The sequence below is a fragment of the Poromitra crassiceps genome (assembly GCF_964638095.1).
Source record: "Poromitra crassiceps genome assembly, chromosome: 4".
In the NCBI taxonomy this organism is placed as follows: domain Eukaryota; kingdom Metazoa; phylum Chordata; class Actinopteri; order Beryciformes; family Melamphaidae; genus Poromitra; species Poromitra crassiceps.
In genome coordinates this window covers 77378130-77398010 of record NC_139626.1, presented here as the reverse complement: position 1 = coordinate 77398010, position 19881 = coordinate 77378130, and the positions used below count along the sequence as shown (strand labels likewise).

The window sequence follows — 19881 nt, the reverse complement described above, 5'->3', positions numbered from 1 at the left end:
AAGTGAGGCAGCTAAATCTGCATTGCAATTCCGTACCAGTTGGAAAGGTACCAGCCAGTACCATAGTGGTACTGTGGTATAGTGGTACAGTACCATAGTGGTACTGGTACAGCCCTGCACGACCCTCAAATCTAGGCCCTAGCCCGGCCCAGGCTCTACATGTTTGGGTGCCGAGCCCGATGTGAGCCGTATGGTTTGTCAGAATTTCGGGCCCTCCCCCGGCCCTACCCCCCTCCCCCAAACCTTCTGTGTTTGATCAATTTCACTTAGCCTAAGGCAAGCCTATCAAATGAACACTGTACAAAAATGACATCAAAACACTTTGAACACCACAATGTGTCAGTTCAAACATTAAAAAACAAAACAAAAAACAGGCAGGCCCGGCCCTGGCCCTGGCCCTAGCTAGTGATGTGAAAATCGGCCCTAGGGTCGGGCCCCCTCGGCCAGAATGCAGGGCTCTAGGTACTGGGTTTCGGTAGCCAACAGCACAAAGAAGAGAGAAACTCAAGCTTCAGCAACAGAAAGTCCAAAGAGAGGAACAACGCAAACGGGCCAAAACAGTGGCTGATTAGCACTTGAACAGTGGTCAGGTGGCAGGCAGCCAGCGTGTCCTGGTCACTGGTCAGGTGGCAGGCAGCCAGCGTGTCCTGGCTGAATGAAAGACCTGCCTCCACTCTAGAAGAGAAGAGGCTCTTCAGTTCCTCAGCTGAGTCCTACAACAATAACAAAGTCCGGTAAGAAAAGCACCCTGATGTCAAACGAGACCCCCTCCAGAGCATTGAGATATAATATGAATGGAGAACGCGTCCCTATCTCCTCCCTGTATGGTCTATTGAAGCCAAAATCTTCTCAGATCAGAGAACCAGAGTCTGCGCACTAGCTCTTTTGGGTTGAAACCTCAGTCTGAGCCCCCCCCCCCCCGCTCTATACTTATACAAGGTCCAACAACACAACATCAAACAATTACACAATTAACATCGGCACATCAAAAAATACTAATACTAATACTAATATATATATATATATATATATATATATATATATAATACATAAAGTGTATGTATTATTTTATTTAGGCTATTTATATAATAATATTTACGAGTTGTAATCAAGTGGCAGACAGATTGTACACTTCTTTAGTTTGCGTCACTTGGAGGCTCTGGCCTGCCTGCAGGTAACATCTACACTCTCACCATAGACTATGGACCATAGGCTGCGGAACCGTCCGGTACTTTTGAACATCAGTTATGCATGTAAAACAAATATAAAATAAAAATAATCTTTACATAAACAAACCGGGAGAGACGTGCTCTGTTCCCCTCTCTCTGTCTGACAGCCTTCTCTTCTGTCATGGAGCAGCATTCACCTGCTGAGCGACGCACATCCCACAGGGATGCAGACTAGTCCTCTTTAGGTGACATGTCACATTTTTCAACCCAGAATAGGAGGATTTCTGAGTGGTTTTATGTCGGCCCTGCTATCTGTCACCTTTTGCACTCTCCATGACTTTGCAAAGTGAACAGCGGGGCAGACCAGTCCAGAATGGAGACTGAACAGCAGGCCAGACCAGTCCAGAATCGAGACTGCACCCTGAGGTAGTGGAACAGGGCCACTACCTCACTACTACTAGGGAAAACGTGACGTGTTCTTCTGGCTACAGGACGGGTCGGGAGTAGAACAAGTAGTTTAGTGTAGTTTAGGTTTAGTTTATTGGTTTGCACATGATAAACCTATACATAAAATTAGGGGTGCACCGATCACGTTTTTTGCCACCGATCACCGATTGCCGATCGCCTATGGGAAATATCTGCCCAACCCATCACCGATTACCGATCACCGATCACCGATATATTATAAACTCCTCAAAAAAAGTTTTGAAACGTTATTTAGGACGATTATTTCTCCCCTTTAATAATACCAATTGGCATTGTATTTTATATCGTTGGAAAGCCTGATTAGTGATAGGGCTTTTTTTAACACGTTCACTGCCAATGACGAGTTGACTCGTCAAACACAATCCAACCGTTCACTGCCAATGACGAGTTAAGTCGTCAAAAAAAAAAATATTTTTTTTGACGGTGCTACGTGGATCAATGCCCCCCGCGTCTCCTATGGAGATATTGGAAGTATTGAATGTGTATAATCTATTTTACCGACCAGCTAGGTGGCGACGGTGCTCTCCCGACAGAGAGAAAGTCAACCAAAAGCAGCCGCGGTTGGAAGCCATTCTCAAGGAAATGGCTTGGCGATTTTACAGTCATCAGTCACCAGACTCGCCCGAGAGTGGCCGCGCCAGCAGCAGCACACCAAGAGCGGAGAGCGGTGCTGGCGTGGGGGATTGCAAATTTGCATAATAGATTATGGGTGAAACACACTTTGAAACGCCCGCAGAAAGGCCAGAATCGCACGCATTCCGAAAACCCAGAAACGAACGAGCCTCATTCTCATACTGTAGGCGGGGACGCTTTCGCGCTGCTGCGCACGGGCGCACGGCGGTGGGGGGTTCCAGAAATGGACTGGGTGAGCAGCATAAAGCCTAGAGTCGCACGGGGCTTCATCGGGGCTCTCAAACCCAAGAGACGAGTGAGCCCTATCCACACTCGCTGCCAGGGAGGGAGGCTGCTCAAACTCGCAGCAGCAGAGCACTCGCTTGTGACAAACGCAGGCTGATCAAAGCCACCAGACACGCCCACGGGGGGAGGAGTTTGAAGGAGAGGGCGTTCGGAACTATATTGTTTGGATGTCTGATCTCTCACTGATGCCAAAAATAAATGGTTAAAGTGACTGTTCTGCCTGTTTGATTGAATTTCACAAAACTGCGATTATCTCAGCTTTCACTCTCAGACGCTGAAACCATGCTGTACTCAACGGCTAATATCTACATAACTACTAACTCTACAAACTAACTCTTTTAGACAGAGAAAGCACACATTCTATTAGTACTTTTGTGAACTTTGTGTTCACAAACTCCAAGCAGAAAAGAATCCTCGGCTCTTGTAAAATGAGCCAGAATCCTCAAAAAACGGCTTGGCAGAAGCTACCTACAGCAAAAAAAAACGGCTGGCAGTCAATGTGTTAATTAAAAAAATAAAATAAAAAAATAATATAAAAAAAATATCGGCAATCAGCCGAAATATCGGCAATCAGCCGATCGCATATTTGAGGTCAAAATCGGCCGATACAGATTGCTTGCCGATCGACCGGTGCACCCCTACATAAAATACATCTTTCACAGAGGAAAGAGATCAATCAACAGTGTTGTTGAGATAGGAAATGAGGATTTTAAACTGTCATTGTTTATGAACTTTTACAAATAAAATATGCTTGGATAAGTCAGTGATTGGTCCGTCATGAAACATAGGTGCAACTAAGGTATTTCCCAACATTTGATCAAATTGCCCTGGAAATGATCCAAAATGCCACTGAAACATATTTCACAAGGGCAAAAAATAAAAAGTTAATTTCCTACCCTGGTCAGTGGGCACAGAAAGTCTATACGTGTATGAGTTTTACAGGCTCTCTTCTCTCTCTCTCCTGATGTGATTCGGAGCAACTGCGATTATATCAAACGTGTTTGATTTTTACAAGTGGTCTCTGGATGCAGTCTGTAGCGTTTACTCATCAACAACTCAAATGTGACTAGATCCCGTCAATAGTCAATAAAAAAAAATGAAGCTATGCCATAACAAGCCAATATGGTGTTGAGCCAAGGAACCAAGGAACAATCAACTAGTTAATTCTTCATACCATACATTTATAGATACACCTACCGGTCTTTCTGGTACCAAGGTATATACAGGAATACAATGACAGGGAAGACTACATTTTTGATGACACAAAACCTCGGCTGCCGGATGCCGACTTTCGACAGGAAAGTCAGGTTTTATCATTCTTATTTATTAGCCTACATGTCCATTGTTCATGTGCGTGCACAATCCGGTTTAGCAACATTGCTACCATCTGGTATGGTAGCATCATACTGAAGCTTTGGCACATTGTGTAGCAACAGGTATTTGATTCACATTTGCGGCTCAGCTGCAGCTCAGTGTAGAAGACCACATCACCCTGCACACCTTCACACCACAGTGCAGTATGTAAATGTATTTTTTTTTACATAGAACATGTAGCAAGAAACGTCTGATGTCATGTATCACAACGTTTATAGCCTAAACTAATCTACAATGCCCGTGCCTAGATGTTATTAAAAGCAAAATACAGTAAAATATACAATAAACATAAACAAGGATATCATAACATCATCAATCAGTCATAAAACATCATGAACAATCGTCAAGTCGTCAAGTTTACACCCACGGACACATTGGTGATTACTCTTCAGGAACTGCTTTGTTGTGTCGTTTTTGGTCATTGATTTTATTTTGCTCTCTCCCTGCTTCTCTCTCTCTGCTTCTCTCTCTCCCTGCTTCTCTCTCTCTCTCTCTGCTTCTCTCTCTCTGCTTCTCTCTCCCTGCTTCTCTCTCTCTCTGCTTCTCTCTCTCTCTCTGCTTCTCTTTCTCTCTGCTTCTCTCTCTCTCTCCCTGCTTCTCTCTCTCTCTGCTTCTCTCTCTCTCTGCTTCTCTCTCTCTCTCTCCTTGCTTCTCTCTCTCTCTCTGCTTCTCTCTCTCTCTGCTTCTCTCTCTCTCTCTAGCCCTTTTCCCACATGCGCTTTGTACCGCAAAATGACCGGAACGTGGTGTAATGCCTGCATGTGAGAAAGGCGCTATGCCGGTATAAGCGCGACCCCGTCGTCCCCGACATTTCACCAGTTTCGAGCCAGTCAGAAGAGCGGTATGCTCTTAAGGGGACGCAAGTGGAAACGGGTCCAGTCATTTTCCGCGACAGCGGTCCTTCAATCATGGGCGAAGTGTAGCCTACACTCGTTGCTTAATGTTCCAGCGGGCATAATCTAATCATTCGCGCACATTAAAGCAAACTGGCGAAATGATCTTGTGATAATAATGTGTGGGCGTGCTGATTTTCCCCTCTCTCCTGCCTGCTCGCTCTCTGTGGCCACAGTCCTCCTCCTTCTTCAGTCACAGCCTCACAGGCACAGCCCGACAGGGACACAGACAAAGCAAATGCACGAAGCGAAATGTGGAAGTATTTTGCTTACGTTGCCGACAGCGAAGGCAAGCCCGGACACATCAAACGAAGCCAGTCTGTAAAAAGTGCTTCAACGCGACGCAGGTGAACGGATAAACAAGCAAACTTATTTCACCATTCAGAGTTTTGCCGACACGTCACTCCCCACCCGCTCTGCAGTGCCGCCCCGCCCCCCAACATACAGGCAAATTCGCTGATAGATTCCCACATGCGCGAGCCGAAGTGTGAAGGGAAATGTCCGATATTGACTTACAGGTAATTTTCCGGTACGCATGTGGGAAAACGGCTTCTGCCTGCTTCTCTCTCTCTCTCTGCTTCTCTCTCTCTGCTTCTCTCTCTCTCTGCTTCTCTCTCTCTCTCTCTCTGCTTCTCTCTCTCTCTCTGCTTCTCTCTCTCTCTCTCCCTGCTTCTCTCTCTCTCTGCTTCTCTCTCTCTGCCTGCTTCTCTCTCTCTCTGCTTCTCTCTCTCTGCCTGCTTCTCTCTCTCTCTGCTTCTCTCTCTCTGCCTGCTTCTCTCTCTCTCTGCTTCTCTCTCTCTCCCTGCTTCTCTCTCTCTCTGTCTCTGCTTCTCTCTCTCTCTCTGCTTCTCTCTCTCTCTGCTTCTCTCTCTCTCTCTCTCTCTGCTTCTCTCTCTCTCTCTGCTTGTCTCTCTCTCTCTCCCTGCTTCTCTCTCTCTCTGCTTCTCTCTCTCTGCTTCTCTCTCTCTCTGCTTCTCTCTCTCCCTGCTTCTCTCTCTCTGCTTCTCTCTCTCTCTGCTTCTCTCTCTCTGCTTCTCTCTCTCTCTCTGCTTCTCTCTCTCCCTGCTTCTCTCTCTCTCTGCTTCTCTCTCTCTGCTTCTCTCTCTCTCTGCTTCTCTCTCTCTCTGCTTCTCTCTCTCTCCCTGCTTCTCTCTCTCTCTCTCTCTGCTTCTCTCTCTCTCTGCTTCTCTCTCTCTCTCTCTCTGCTTCTCTCTCTCTGCTTCTCTCTCTCTCTCTCCCTGCTTCTCTCTCTCTCTGCTTCTCTCTCTCTGCTTCTCTCTCTCTCTGCTTCTCTCTCTCTCTCTGCTTCTCTCTCTCCCTCCTTCTCTCTCTCTCTGCTTCTCTCTCTCTCTCTGCTTTCCGCTCTTCAGGCCTTGATGGTGGTGAAAGACGCACAGCTCTGTATTCAAGTTGCAATCCCAAAATGTCCTTTTTTCTTTTTTTTTTACTTAAATTCTTATTGATTTTTGCACATTTAGTCACATACAAAACAAACCATAAACAAACAAAAGACGAGCGTTGGGTGTGTCAGTGTTACATGATTACATTCTGTGGTTCATACTTCTTCAGGTCTTCTTTCAGGGGTTAGGGTGGTGTCTCTGTGAGGAAGGGTTTCCTTGTAAGTTGTCCATTTGTCCCATTTTATTTCAAATTGTGACTGTTGAATTCTCAGGATGTGTGTGAGTCTTTCCATTTCTAAAATATACTATATCCCACCAATGATTCTGGGTGGTGGTTCTTCCTTATACCATTTCCTTGTGATTGCCGTCTTGGTTGCTGCTAGCAAAACTTCAACCAGATACTGATCCTCCCGCTGTACATTTTCGTTGGTTAAGTTACCTAGATAAAGCACCTCACATGTGTTAGGTACCTCGTATCCCAATATTGCTTTCAATTCCATCCATATTTCTTCCCAATATTTCTTAATTTTCTTACATTCCCAGAAAACATGAAAATGTCCTTTTTTCAAATGTTAGTTTCTGTTTTACAAAGGAGAAGAGGAAAATCAAGTCTTTTGTAAATGTTGTATCTGCCGTTTCTCACCGGGAGAATGCATGGCATATTTCCATTTCCACGCACGCACACACACACACACACACACACACACACACACACACACACACACACACACACACACACACACACACACCAGAGCCTCTGCTCTGTCCGTTTCACTCTCATCTCTTCTTCTCTTCTCTCTCTAAAGTCACAGCTGTATCTGCTCTTCACAATAAAAATCCTGCGGTTAGTTAGTTAGTAACTAATCCTGCGGTTAGTTACTAACCGCAGGATTTTTATTGTGAAGAGCAGATACATTTCATTGACAAACTAACCGTTAGTTTGTCAATGAAAGCCTGCCCTTTTATATGAATCAGCACTCAGCAGCAAATGTTCCAACAACACCGCTCCACACCACTGAAAGCCATCAGGATGAACGTTAAAATTGTGGATGTCAGAAATATTTTTTGCAGATGTATTTATGCATACATACATTCATATATATTCATATATATATATATACATATATACTGTACATACTGTCCTCTCATACACATGTTCAAAATAGACGCTTTTTTCATACCCCTATTATTATTGAATTGTATATAGTCATAAATGTTTAACTATCCTTTGTTTGTTATTCGTGCCTGTCTTACGGTCCTTCTTACACATCAAAGCCCTTTTCCCACATGCGCTTTGTACCGCTAAATGACCGGAACGTGGTCTAATGCCTGCATGTGAGAAAGTCGTCGTGCCGGTATAAGCGCGACCCCGTCATCGCGGAGATGTCACCAGTTTGGAGCCAGTCAGAAGAGCGGTATGCGCGATAGCGGACTCAAGTAGAGAACGGGTCCAGTCATTTCCCGCGACACTCTCATGGGCGAGGTGTACACACGTTGCTTAATGTTCCAGCGGGCATAATCTAATCATTCGCGCACATTAAAGCAAACTGGCGAAATGATCTTGTGATAATAAGAGCAGTAGCCTATGTCAGCTTCATGTGTGGGTGTGCTGATGGCTCTCTCCTCTCTGCTGCCTGCTCGTCCTCCTTCAGTGACAGCCCGACAGGGACACAGACGAAGCAAATGCACGAAGCGAAATGTGGAAGTATTTTGCTTACGTTGCCGACAGCGAAGGCAAGCCCGGACACATCAAACGAAGCCAGTCTGTAAAAAGTGCTTCAACGCGATGCAGGTGAACGGATAAACAAGCAAACTTATTTCACCATCAAGAGTTTTGCCGACACGTCACTCCCCACCCGCTCTGCAGTGCCGCCCCGCCTCCCAACATACAGGCAAATTCGCTGATAGATTCCCATATGCACGAGCCGAAGTGTGAAGGGAAATATCCGATATTGACTTACAGGTAATTTTCCGGTACGCATGTGGGAAAACGGCTCAAGAGCGATGAGAATATATGGCACGAAATTGCGATGCGAGTTTTGACCCACCTGTCAATCACAGCCACAGATGTGTACACGTCGGAAGCGAATTTCTTGAAAAATCGACCGTGGTTCGAAAAAATAAACGCCGCAATAACGCTCAGCGAAACGTCACCGTTGGTACTATGCACGGTTGCATTGACTGATATAGGTTCGGAAAATATTGTTGACGTGCGAATTAATCGCACGAGGAAAAACGCTCCCAATGTGTAAGGACCTTCAGACCGACCATTCACTGTTGTTTTGTGTGTGAGTACATTGAGAGTTAAGCGAACTGGAGCCAATTTCCTTGGAACAATAAAGCTGATTCTGATTCTGATTCTGATTCTGATCCATGGCACACATGCTTGTTTTGAAGGGGAGAAGGCAGAAAGGGGGTGTGAAGTGAGACACTCCCACGCCGACGTGCTAAACCCACCCTACAGGCAGGGGGCGCTGTGTCCTGCACCCTTAACGTCACTGTGCTGTGCTGTCTCCCTCCAGGTGAACCTGAGGAGGCCGTGCCCCTTCTGGCCCGACGACGGACACTGCTCCATCAAAGACTGCCATGTGGAGCCCTGCCCAGAGGTCAGAGGTCAACTCCTCTAGTCAACATACACACAGCACAACCCACTTACATATTCATCTTACTCTACTCTACTACTGATTAACTGACTTCAGTATTGATTTGACTCTACTATAATGCTTATTAACTAACTTATATTACTGTCAAATAAGACCAGTTAACCAACACACTGTATTATATTGCGGATTAACTTAAAAGCAGGACTTACCCCCCCCCCCCCCCCCCTCCCCAGATATGTGACAAAACATCATGCTGCTTGATTAAAAAACAAAAACAAAGAAAAGAAGCAGAAGAGCGTCTCCTCTTGTCTCACTACACTCTTTGGCTGTGTTCAGACCATTGATTGGTTCAGACCGAAAAATAAACCGTAAAACGGCCGCCATGACACTTTTCCCCGCATAGAGGGAAAACGTTATATCAGAGTGTATCAGAGATTAGGGCTGTCACTTTTTCCCAAAATAAAGTTCGAACGAACTTTAATTGCCCGAAATCCGTTCGAATATATTCGAAGTTTTTTGGTTAATTAACACGTTCACTGCCATTGACGAGATATCTCGTCTTAAAAAATCCAACGGTTGACTGCCAATGACGAGATATCTCGTCTTAAAAAAAAAAAAAAAAAATTTGACGGTGGGACGTGGATCAACGCCCCCCACGTCTCCTATAAAAATATTGGAGCCACCGAACGTGTACAACCCATTCCACCGACCCACTAAGTGGCGACAGTGCTCTCCAGACTAGAAAAAGCCGAGCCAAAACTGCAGGGGAACGCGCGAGGAAACCATTCTCTCATACTGTAAAATGGATTGGCGAAAACGCTTTCGCTTTCGCGCATTATCGCGCTGGGAGCTGGCGGTGGGGGATTGCAAATTTGCATAATAGATTATGCGTGCAACACACTTTGAAACACCGGCAGAAAGCCCACAATCGCACGCAGCTTCATTGCAGCTGAGCTCACAACCGAAACGACTCATGCAGACTCGCCCAAAGAGCAGCCGCCAGCAGCCAGGCAGCACAGACAGGCAGAGCCTCGCTTGTGACAAACGCTGCAAAGCCACCAGAGACACACCCACGGAGGGAGGAGTTTGAAGGAGAGGGGGGTTTCCTGCTGCTATGGAGGAAATTACTGTTCAAAACTATTGTTTAGATGTCTGACGTCTTACGCCAAAAATAAATGGTTAAAGTGACTGTTCTATCGAATTTCACAAAAAGCCATTTATCTCAGAATAAATTTTCAGACGCTGAAACCATGCTGTATTCTACTGCTAATGCCTACATAACTACTAACTCTACAAACTAACTCTTTTAGACAGAGAAAGCACACATTCTATTAGTTCTTTTGAGATAATTTGTGTTCACAAAATCTTAGCAGAAAAGAATCCTCGGCTCTTGAAAGATGAGCCAGAATCCTCAAAAAAAACCTTGGCAGAACCTACCTACAGTATTGAAAAAACGGCTGGCAGTGAATGTGTTAAAAAAAAAATTCAGTCCAGGCCACCGGGCATCAGCCCGACGTGTTAGCTTGGACGCTCACAGTCACAACACTGCCTCACAAACTTGGCTGCATCCAACTCGAGACAACTTTTCAGACCCTGGAGACAATCTTTCTCAGAAGAGACTAACGCGACAAATCTGGAGACTTTTTCTGACATGGGATTAACATTACCAGCAAGCAGCAGTTGGTTAATTTTGGTTCATAAAAAAAAAAAAAAAAAAATGAACTCATTGAGTGCCATGGACGAACATGTTCGTCATTTCAAATAGTAACGTAGAGTGCCAAGGACGAACATGTTCGTCAATTGCGTTTTTTGACGGGGGGATGTCGATCTAAGCCTCTTACATCGCCTCTTACAATATGGGAGCTATTGAATGTGTCTAACCTATTTTACAGAACCCTTAGGTGGCGACAGTGCTCTCCAGATTACAGAAATGTCAGGAATACAGCCTGAAAAAGCCGTGATCAAAGCGAAACCGCTCATGCTGCAGCCCAGAGCCATGTAGATTGCTCTGGCTGCTGCTTGACGGTGCCTGCCAACAGCAATCAATCCGCGCACACAACTGCTCCTCTGCCTCTGTCTGTCTGTCTGCATATAGTTTCTCCACACGATTACCCACCAGAAAGGCAGCACCCGACCCCGAAGGGCCAAACCTTTACCTGCAGTCCCGTTTGGCATTTCCTTGTCGCGCTGTGAGCTGTCGCAGCGCTGTGAGCCGCTGTGAGCCGCTGTGAGCCGCACCGCCCGCAAAAACGGAGGCTCCGAAAATAGACTGGGTGGGTGTGGGGAGGAGTTTGCAGCTCAGGGGGGGAGAGGGGGGTGGGGCACGCAGGCTCCACAGAACTACACCAGGTCACTACATCAGAAAATATTAGCTAGAGTCAGTGAATGTGCTTGAAATGCTGCATTTCACAAAAGGCGGAATAACTCAGCTTCTAGATAGAAATGCATGTTTTTGCTGTTTTTGACCTATCTTCTCCGGCTGATAACTAAAGAACGGAAAATGGTATCAATAAACTTTTTTTTGCTGATGATACAATAGAGTCTCCTTGTTCTTTTTGCGTGTTCGGTGTTTACATAGTAATATCACACAATATTCTGTGGGCCTCGAGAAATCACTGAAAACGCTCTGAAACTCTGGCACTGGGAGCGTCCGTTCTCCAAAAGTGGCTCGCACAATTTTTTTTTTCGAACAGTCAATTTACATATCGAACACGAACCCCTCCCCCACATTCGAAGTTGCATTCGAATTTCGAATGAAAAGTGACAGCCCTATCAGAGATAGAGTACTTTCTATATAGCCACGTTATAAACAACTAACCAACACTGGGGGTCCCTATGGAAACAGTGTTACTCAAAATGGTTAAAAGTTATATCAATTTGGTCATTCAGTGGCGTTTTACTGCCATGTAACATAACTAACTAGCCGTTAACATTAGCCACAGTCGCCAATTACCCACGATGCCTTGCGCTCTTAAAGGGCTCGCGCTAAAAACGGGTCCATTGGAATCAATGGAGATGTTGCAACTCTCCTAATATGGCTCTGGCGTGAACTACAGTAATGATCACATGAAAAAAACATTTTTCACATGGGTGTGAAAGGGGAGTACACCGTGACGTCAGGTTGTACCACATTTTGGGCATTTTGGAGGTAAAAAAAAAGCAGGTTTGAACCCATAGAGGGCACTTTGCTGACTGAAAATGATAGTTTAAACCGGTGGTTCCCAACCTTTTTACACCAAGTACCACCTGAGAAAGTAGTTGGCTCTCCAAGTACCACCATATGACCGACGTTAAAATACAGTCTATTCAGCTATGCACAGTTCACGCAGGAGGCAAATTTATTCCAACCTGCAGCCTGTGCAACCTGCAGCAGCTGCACTTGTGCTGGGTTGACTGCTGTCTTCACCTCCTTGTGCTTCATCGTTGCTGCTCTCCTCTACTACAGCTCTTTTACGATTCCCTCCCATTTTGATCCACTTTAGCATCCCTCCTCGTCTTTGTTCACCACTTGTGTAACCATGCGGGGCGGACAGGTAATTGTGCATGCGCAACAGGTATAGTGTCCGTCAGAAACAAATATTTGTTTCTAAATCTCAAGACAACAAAATAAACCTGAATTTCAATGATCACAAGTTTATTTTCATTCGTAGTATTGTTTTGATAGATAAACATGTTTTACAATTGATTTTAAAGTTGGGTTTATTTCATAATTTAAACATTGGGATTCCAGGGATCAAGTACCACCAGCAGGGAGGGGCACAAGTACCACCTACCTTGAGAAACACTGCCAATAATATTAATAATTATTTTTATTATTTCACTTTCACATGTTTGAAAACTACTACTAATGACCACCATGGATTTTGCACAAAAACTTAAAAAAAAAAAAAAAAAAATTCACAGAGCCTTCCAAGTACCACCAGCAGGGGGCGCAAGTACCACCTACGGTACGCGTACCGTAGGTTGGGAACCACTGGTTTAAACAATTGTAACAGATTGGTCTCAAATTTTGAGATTTTGACCAGAATTCTTGACACACCACCCCAAAAGCCATATATTGGTTAAAAGCTGAAAAAAAAGTGTTTTGGGGGTTAGTCCTGCTTTAAATATAAAGGATGTTTTATATTGCAGAACATTTTCTCATGTAATCTTTTGGCGTGTTTACTTGACTGATGTTTATTTTTATTTATTTGATGTTATTTTTGTACAGAGCAAGATCCCTGTGGGAATTAAATCCGGGAACTACAACAAGGTGAGATCTATCTATCTATCTATCTATCTATCTATCTATCTATCTATCTATCTATCTATCTATCTATCTATCTATCTATCTATCAAAGGGGCAAGTGGCTGCTCTGTCTGTTCTCTGTTTCAATTTTGTCCTGGAAGTGATGTCACTTGAGATTGTGCATTGTAACATCACTGATGATGTCATAGGCATTGTGACATCATCAGTGATGTCATAAGAGCAATTCTGATGTCATCAGTGATGGGAAGTTGTGACATCATCAGTGATGTCATCATAAGAGCAAGTGAGCCCGCAGAGCATTCAAGCTGCAGGGCGGGCGAGCTGGGCCAGCTGGGCGAGCTACAGGCCGGGCGAGGCCTCAGTGTGCTGAGAGCTCCAACTCCACAACCCACCCAGTCCACAAGGGTTCTGCAGACTTCCAGAGAGTCCGCTGGGGGTGCAGACTTCACCACACTTCACTAATTGAATTACCCACAATTCATTGCAATATGGATGTGACATTTTCATTTTTCCAAAACGAACAAAAAAACAAAACAAAAATAACTTCTTATGAATGTTTAAAACAATGACTTCATTAAAATGTTGCTGAATCATGTAGGACAGAAATAGTATTCAAGGCTGTGGGCATGAGAGCTGGGCGAAAAACCACAAAATCGATTTGAGTTGTCGCTAGACTGTTGCTTGGTACATTTTCATGGCAACGAGTGAAACAGACTTGAGGCCTGTCTTATCAGCGGCTTGCAGTCTCTACGTGATGACATTGAACATGTCACGGTACGTACGACCGAAGTCTGCGAGGGCTCAGCCCACAAGTCCGGAGGGTGGGACATCTGGATTGAGCGAAACTCTTGATGCCGTTACTTGGTGCCACCAGAGTTCAAAGGTCATTGTTCTCACCGGGACAAACCGACAGAACTAAAGGAGGAAAAACACTGCAGAGTTGAAATAGACCTCTCAGAACATGCTGGTGGTTGAACGCATCCTCGGAGATCAAACGGAGCAATTTATTAATCACTACACGTCTCTGCATGTCCTGCACCTGTTAGTCTGTAGAGAAGCGTTTGTTTGCTCAGTCACGGCAGCTTGCTTAATGCAGGTTAGTAGCAGCTGTGTTTGTTCCAGCACATTCTGTCTCGCCTAGCACTCAGCTTATCTTGCATGGTAGGTAGGCCCTGTAGAAGGCCGGGTGGGGGCTTGGGGGTGGTTGGCTGGCTGTTTGCCAGCCTGATGAAGCACGACGGAGCAGAAGTGTTTGGACATCTGGACTCGTTCCGCTTGAGGTCGATTCCACCCCGCCGGCACTCGGCTGGCGTTAGGGCAAGTGGAGGGACAGGAGGTGAGCCCCCCTCCACTCAGTTCTTCCTACTTGTTTCACCGTCGATCTTCGATGAAAACGTACATTGTGCACGCGCTGTACCAACGCATATCACCATTTGTGCCAAAGAGCTTAGATTGATAAGACCCGAAGAATGTTCCACTCATGTTTCACTGCAACCCCCTCCCACGCTGGCCACAAACTGTTCAAGACACTCCCCCTCGGCAAGAGACTGAGGTCTGCCAAGACCAGAACCACTTGCCACAAGAACAGCTTCTTCCCAACCGCCATCAGCCTCACCAACAACAAGGCCTGGAAACCCCTTCCACCAAGGACCTCCAGGACTGTAACTCATATCTAACTTAATGCCTGTTTAACTCAGACTGCAAAGTTCATGTAAATTCAATGTAAATTCATATTTAATATCCACTGATCACTCCTCCACTCATGTACATATATATTTGATTTGATTGTTTGATTGCTGCAATGTTGTGTTTGTCTTTTAGTTTTCTTCTTACTTGTTATCATCATCATCATCAGTGTATAAATGAGAGCTGGGGCTCTGTTTGTTTCTCGCGAGATCCCTAGTATCTGTATATTGACCTGACCGCTACTCTGCACACTAAGACAAATTCCTCATTATGTAACTTGCATATTGTGGCAATACGGTAAAAATTCTGATTCTGACTGCAACATAATGACTGCATGCGCTGTTGTAAAAGAAGCAGAACAGCTTCTCATCTTGTCTGCAGTATACTCTTTGTCTGTGATAAAACAGAAGAAGCGGCCATACTGTTTTCAGTCATATCTCTGTAAAAAACATTATTTTAGAAGCCAACATCCTGCTCATTGTCAACAAACCAGCCAACAGATATCAAAGCTGAAGGACTTTATGGAAAGAGCGTTAACTAGAACTGGTAAAAAGCAGGGATGTATTACCGAACGGGCCTACCAGGCCCAGGCCCAGGCCCAGGGGCCCAAGAGCTCAGGGGGCCCGTAACCCAGAGCCTCTTCACAGGGCCACCGCGTCTCTTGCCCAGGCCTGGGATGAACTGATCCCTTAGGGCAGTGATTCCCAACCAGGGGTACATGTCGTGATTCCCAACCAGGGGTACGTGTCGTGTACCCCATAGGGTACAGGGGGCTACAGGGGCTGCCTGGAAAGATTTGGGAATTGGGATCACAATTTATTTCCAAAATGATGGAAAAAATCATTTCAAAAGTCATTTCATAAGCCCATTGTAAAAATGGCACGTGCGCGCCGCAACTAGTTCCCGCCGACAGGTGTCAACTGTTACATGACTGATAAATGGCTCTAGAACATCTAGTTGCTGTTGCTCCAGATTCAGGTCTAGGGGAGCCTGGTGACAAAAGGAAAAAGGAAGCAGCCACGCCCACACACCGGCAGCTCAGTGAAAAATATATTTTGTATGGATTTACTTGTACGTCTGCATATTGCACTAAAAGTTATGTGAACCTTGTTCACTGTTTTCTTGTGTGCAGTGTAATACTGCATTATATCGTTTTGTATTTTCTCTATGTTGCAGCAGGGACCCCAGGAATAAATAGTCTGAATAGTCAGACTAATGAGGATCCATAATAAACAACAGGTTATAGAACACATTTAGAAACATCAACAGGCATGAGTGAGGAGGCACTATCGACATGGCAAAACAGCTCAAGTGGTACATAAGACAAAAAAGGTGCTATTCAAAATAGTTGTCCAAGTCTAGATGAGGATAAAAACCCACCTATCTTGTCTCCATGCTTTGTATCTCTTCCACACTTTTCTCTCTCATGATAACAGTTCTACATTCCCACCTCGCTGTTTACCTGCTGTAAATTACCCATGTTTGATACATTGTGGTGCAAAAGAAAAGGTGAGAGGAGGTAGGAAGGGTGAGGGTGATAGCAAGTATGAACGGACGGGGGAGAGTTTCAAGCAGAATAATTGAGTTTAAAAAGAGGAAGGAGGGATGAGATGAATTAACAAAGAAAGGAGATCATTTAATAAGTGAGTTGTGACACTTTGGGGCCTCTTCTCCTTCCTCTATAGGATGAATCAGCATGACATCACAGCCACCCAGAAATCAGGAACCCCGCGGCAGTTAACTAGTATGAGTTGTGCCAAACAAACGTTAATATCTCAAAAACAATTCATGACATAGCTTATATTTTGACATTCTGAGTGAGAGCAGAAGTAGCTCAAGAGTTTGATGTATAATAGGCCTATATGCATGTTGTGTTAAAAGCCGCTCTGCTAATTAGCCAAAGTGTTCGCCACTGTATTTTATTGACAAATAACCTTATTTTGGGCTCAAACTCTTAAATTGGCTCACATGCTGACGTCAGACTTCATGGTTATCAACGCTCACGTCACCGGTCATATTAATAATATACAATATATTACAGTGAATACAATCTGCCGTTAGCTTGGCTTAAAAAGTGATTCACGTTTGTGAAGATTATCCTGCTGAACCCAAATGACGGCTCCCATAAACTTTTGTGAACCACAGAGCTTATTTTATGCATTTAAGTGAAATCCCCATTCTAAAACCCCATTGACTTTTTCCCGTAAGATCCAGGAAGTCCGGGACTTCCGCCTTCCATGCTACTTCTGGACTCATTCCTGCGGTGCTCTATTGATGAGGGTTATCAATAACAATGAGTCACTTTCTCTGTCCTGCAGTCTGATTTGTAATAAAACTGTTTTAATGCTGATTGACGTTATTACTACGGCTGTGTAGGGCTGGGCGATATGACGATATATTTCGTCTGGACGATAGAAAATGTATTTCGTCTGATATGATGCTCTATCGTTTATATCGTTGTGTTGCAAATCACACTCTTTACGGCAATATTGTCCGTCATTTGGATGACGCTGTGCTTTCTTCATTCTGTTTTCTTTTTTACTCACGTCCACAGTCCACACACGCACCAGACTCTGTGTCAACAAGCCCCTTGCATCCCTGTATAAGTGGCACAAATCAGCCGGTGAGTAGGCTAAAGAGCAGGGAGATGTTACCTCCACTCCGTCCGCCTAGCCTACCCAGGCATTTGTGCTGTGTTAAAGGAGAATTTCGGTTTTTTTGAACCTGGACCCATCTCCTGGCATTAATTATGATTTGGCCACTCACCAGGCGATCTCCGCGGCGTTTCTGGCCGTCCTAGCGTTGTTTTGACATCAATAGCGTCCAAGTCAGTTGTAAAATGGAGCTGACTTGGGGCCTAGTGTGAGCCTGTCTTTCCTGCATCTAAATAGCTATTTTTATTCCCGTTTTCGCCAAATATCGTTATAATCTGATCCCTCAAGAACCACCACAGTGATATTTCGCCAAAGGCTGTTTCCTGGAGTCACACAGGGATCAAATTACTTCAAACGTGATCTCGGTCACCAAGTCTCGTGAAGTCCCGCGATACTTTCCTGCCGACTGGCCAAGTACAGGAGGACGCTTTGCGGTGGTGGTTTTAGCGCAACCTATGTGGGGTTTGGCATAACCTTCGTTATTTCGAATCCCACATAGGTTGCGGGACTTCACGAGACTTGGTGACCGAGATCACGTTTGAGGTAATTTGATCCCTGTGTGACTCCAGGAAACAGCCTTTGGCGAAATATCACTGTGGTGGTTCTTGAGGGATCAGATTATGACGATATTTGGCGAAAACGGGAATAAAAATAGCTATTTAGATGCAGGAAAGACAGGCTCACACTTGGCCCCAAGTCAGCTCCATTTTACAACTGACTTGGACGCTATTGATGTCAAAACAACGCTAGGACGGCCAGAAACGCCGCGGAGATCGCCTGGTGAGTGGCCAAATCATAATTAATGCCAGGAGATGGGTCCAGGTTCAAAAAAACCGAAATTCTCCTTTAAGTCCGCGTTTGATCCATATTTGCGTGTGTCCCCCTAACGTTAAACCTGGCAAAACATCTCCTCTCATCATCCCAAGGAAATCCCTTGAGGGCTGACAACAAAACTATCGTTAGCTTTAGCTTTTAGCTTTCCCTGGGTGAGTTGTGTTGGTTAACGTTGTTCTTCTTCTTCTACTGTTTTATTCTTCTTCTACTGAACATGTAGGTATTTTGACGTTGACTAAATAAATACTGCCGCCTAGTGGCCGCTTTTAGATATCATTCCAAATTAGTGCTTAAATCAAACACATCAAATGCTAGTGTCCTCTTTGAAAATCGAACTGGTGGCGTGGTTCAGTTTGTGTTTCATTCTACTGCCCTGCAACTAATTATTATTATCTGTGTTGTAAAGAATAGCCATGCTTATCTGTATTCTGAATGCATGTATCCTTTGTGAGGTTTGACAACATTTTAACGGGTTTAACTGCTACATATGTAAATGGCCATGTGGTCATTTTATATAAACTATAAATAGAATTTACAGAAAATATGCTATATCGTGATATATATCGGTATCGGGATATGAAATGACTTATATCGGGATATGAGATTTTGGTCATATCGCCCAGCCCTACGGCTGTGCAGTGAATCAAATTTCAATTACAAGTTTGGTTTCCCACAATTATGAAAACAAGATAATTGAGATAAAATAATACATCTTTATTATTTATATTGGCCGCTTTATTATTTATATTAGTTAGCCGATTTATTTATTTACTATTTTACTTTTTCTTATTAATTTCTGTTTTTCAGTTCAATTATATTTTAAGTTCAAAGAAATCCAGTATTAAAAAAGTCAATGAGTAATCGCGTTAAATAATCGCGATCTCAATATCAGTCAAATAATAATCGTGATTATGATTTTTGCTATAATCGAGCAGCCTTCGTTATTACTTTCACTAAAAGTCTGTCTCCGTTTGTCTCCATGCTCCAGTATTCCCAGGCAGCGAACACCATGACGGACTGTGAGCAGGCCAATGAGCTGGGAGCCATCAACAGCACTCTGAGGTGAGACCACACACACATCAACAGCACTCTGAGGTGAGACCACACACACATCAACAGCACTCTGAGGTGAGACCACACACACATCAACAGTACTCTGATGTGAGACCACACACACATCAACAGCACTCTGAGGTGAGACCACACACACATCAACAGCACTCTGAGGTGAGACCACACACACATCAACAGCACTCTGAGGTGAGAACACACACACATCAACAGCACTCTGAGGTGAGACCACACACACATCAACAGCACTCTGAGGTGAGACCACACACACATCAACAGCACTCTGAGGTGAAACCACACACACATCAACAGCACTCTGACCACACACAGTCTGAGTCTCCTCTTCCCTGTCCGCTCTGACACTTTCATGCTCCACCTGCACTGTGAGGTGAGACCACACAGTCTCTTCTTCCCTGACTGTCCGCTCTGACACTTTCACTGCTCCAACTGCCTCAATGCAAATAGTTTGAAATGCAAAAGAGAGATTGGAAATGAGGGCGCACATGGGAGAAGTTAGCCTTGCAGGGTTTCTGCCAGAAAGGGA

General features: G+C 44.6%; 1 protein-coding gene across 1 annotated transcript in view; it reads left to right on the top strand.

Moving 5' to 3' along the window:
• LOC310775954 (ERO1-like protein beta) overlaps nt 1-19881 on the top strand; it is a gene marked incomplete at both ends in the record, with an annotated part of 72609 nt that overhangs the window by 27700 nt on the left and 25028 nt on the right. Inside the window, 3 exons of the mRNA XM_083636076.1 lie at nt 8763-8846; nt 13054-13095; nt 19255-19328. Coding sequence (XP_083492202.1) covers nt 8763-8846; nt 13054-13095; nt 19255-19328 — 200 coding nt within the window. The remainder of the gene's footprint in view (nt 1-8762; nt 8847-13053; nt 13096-19254; nt 19329-19881) is intronic.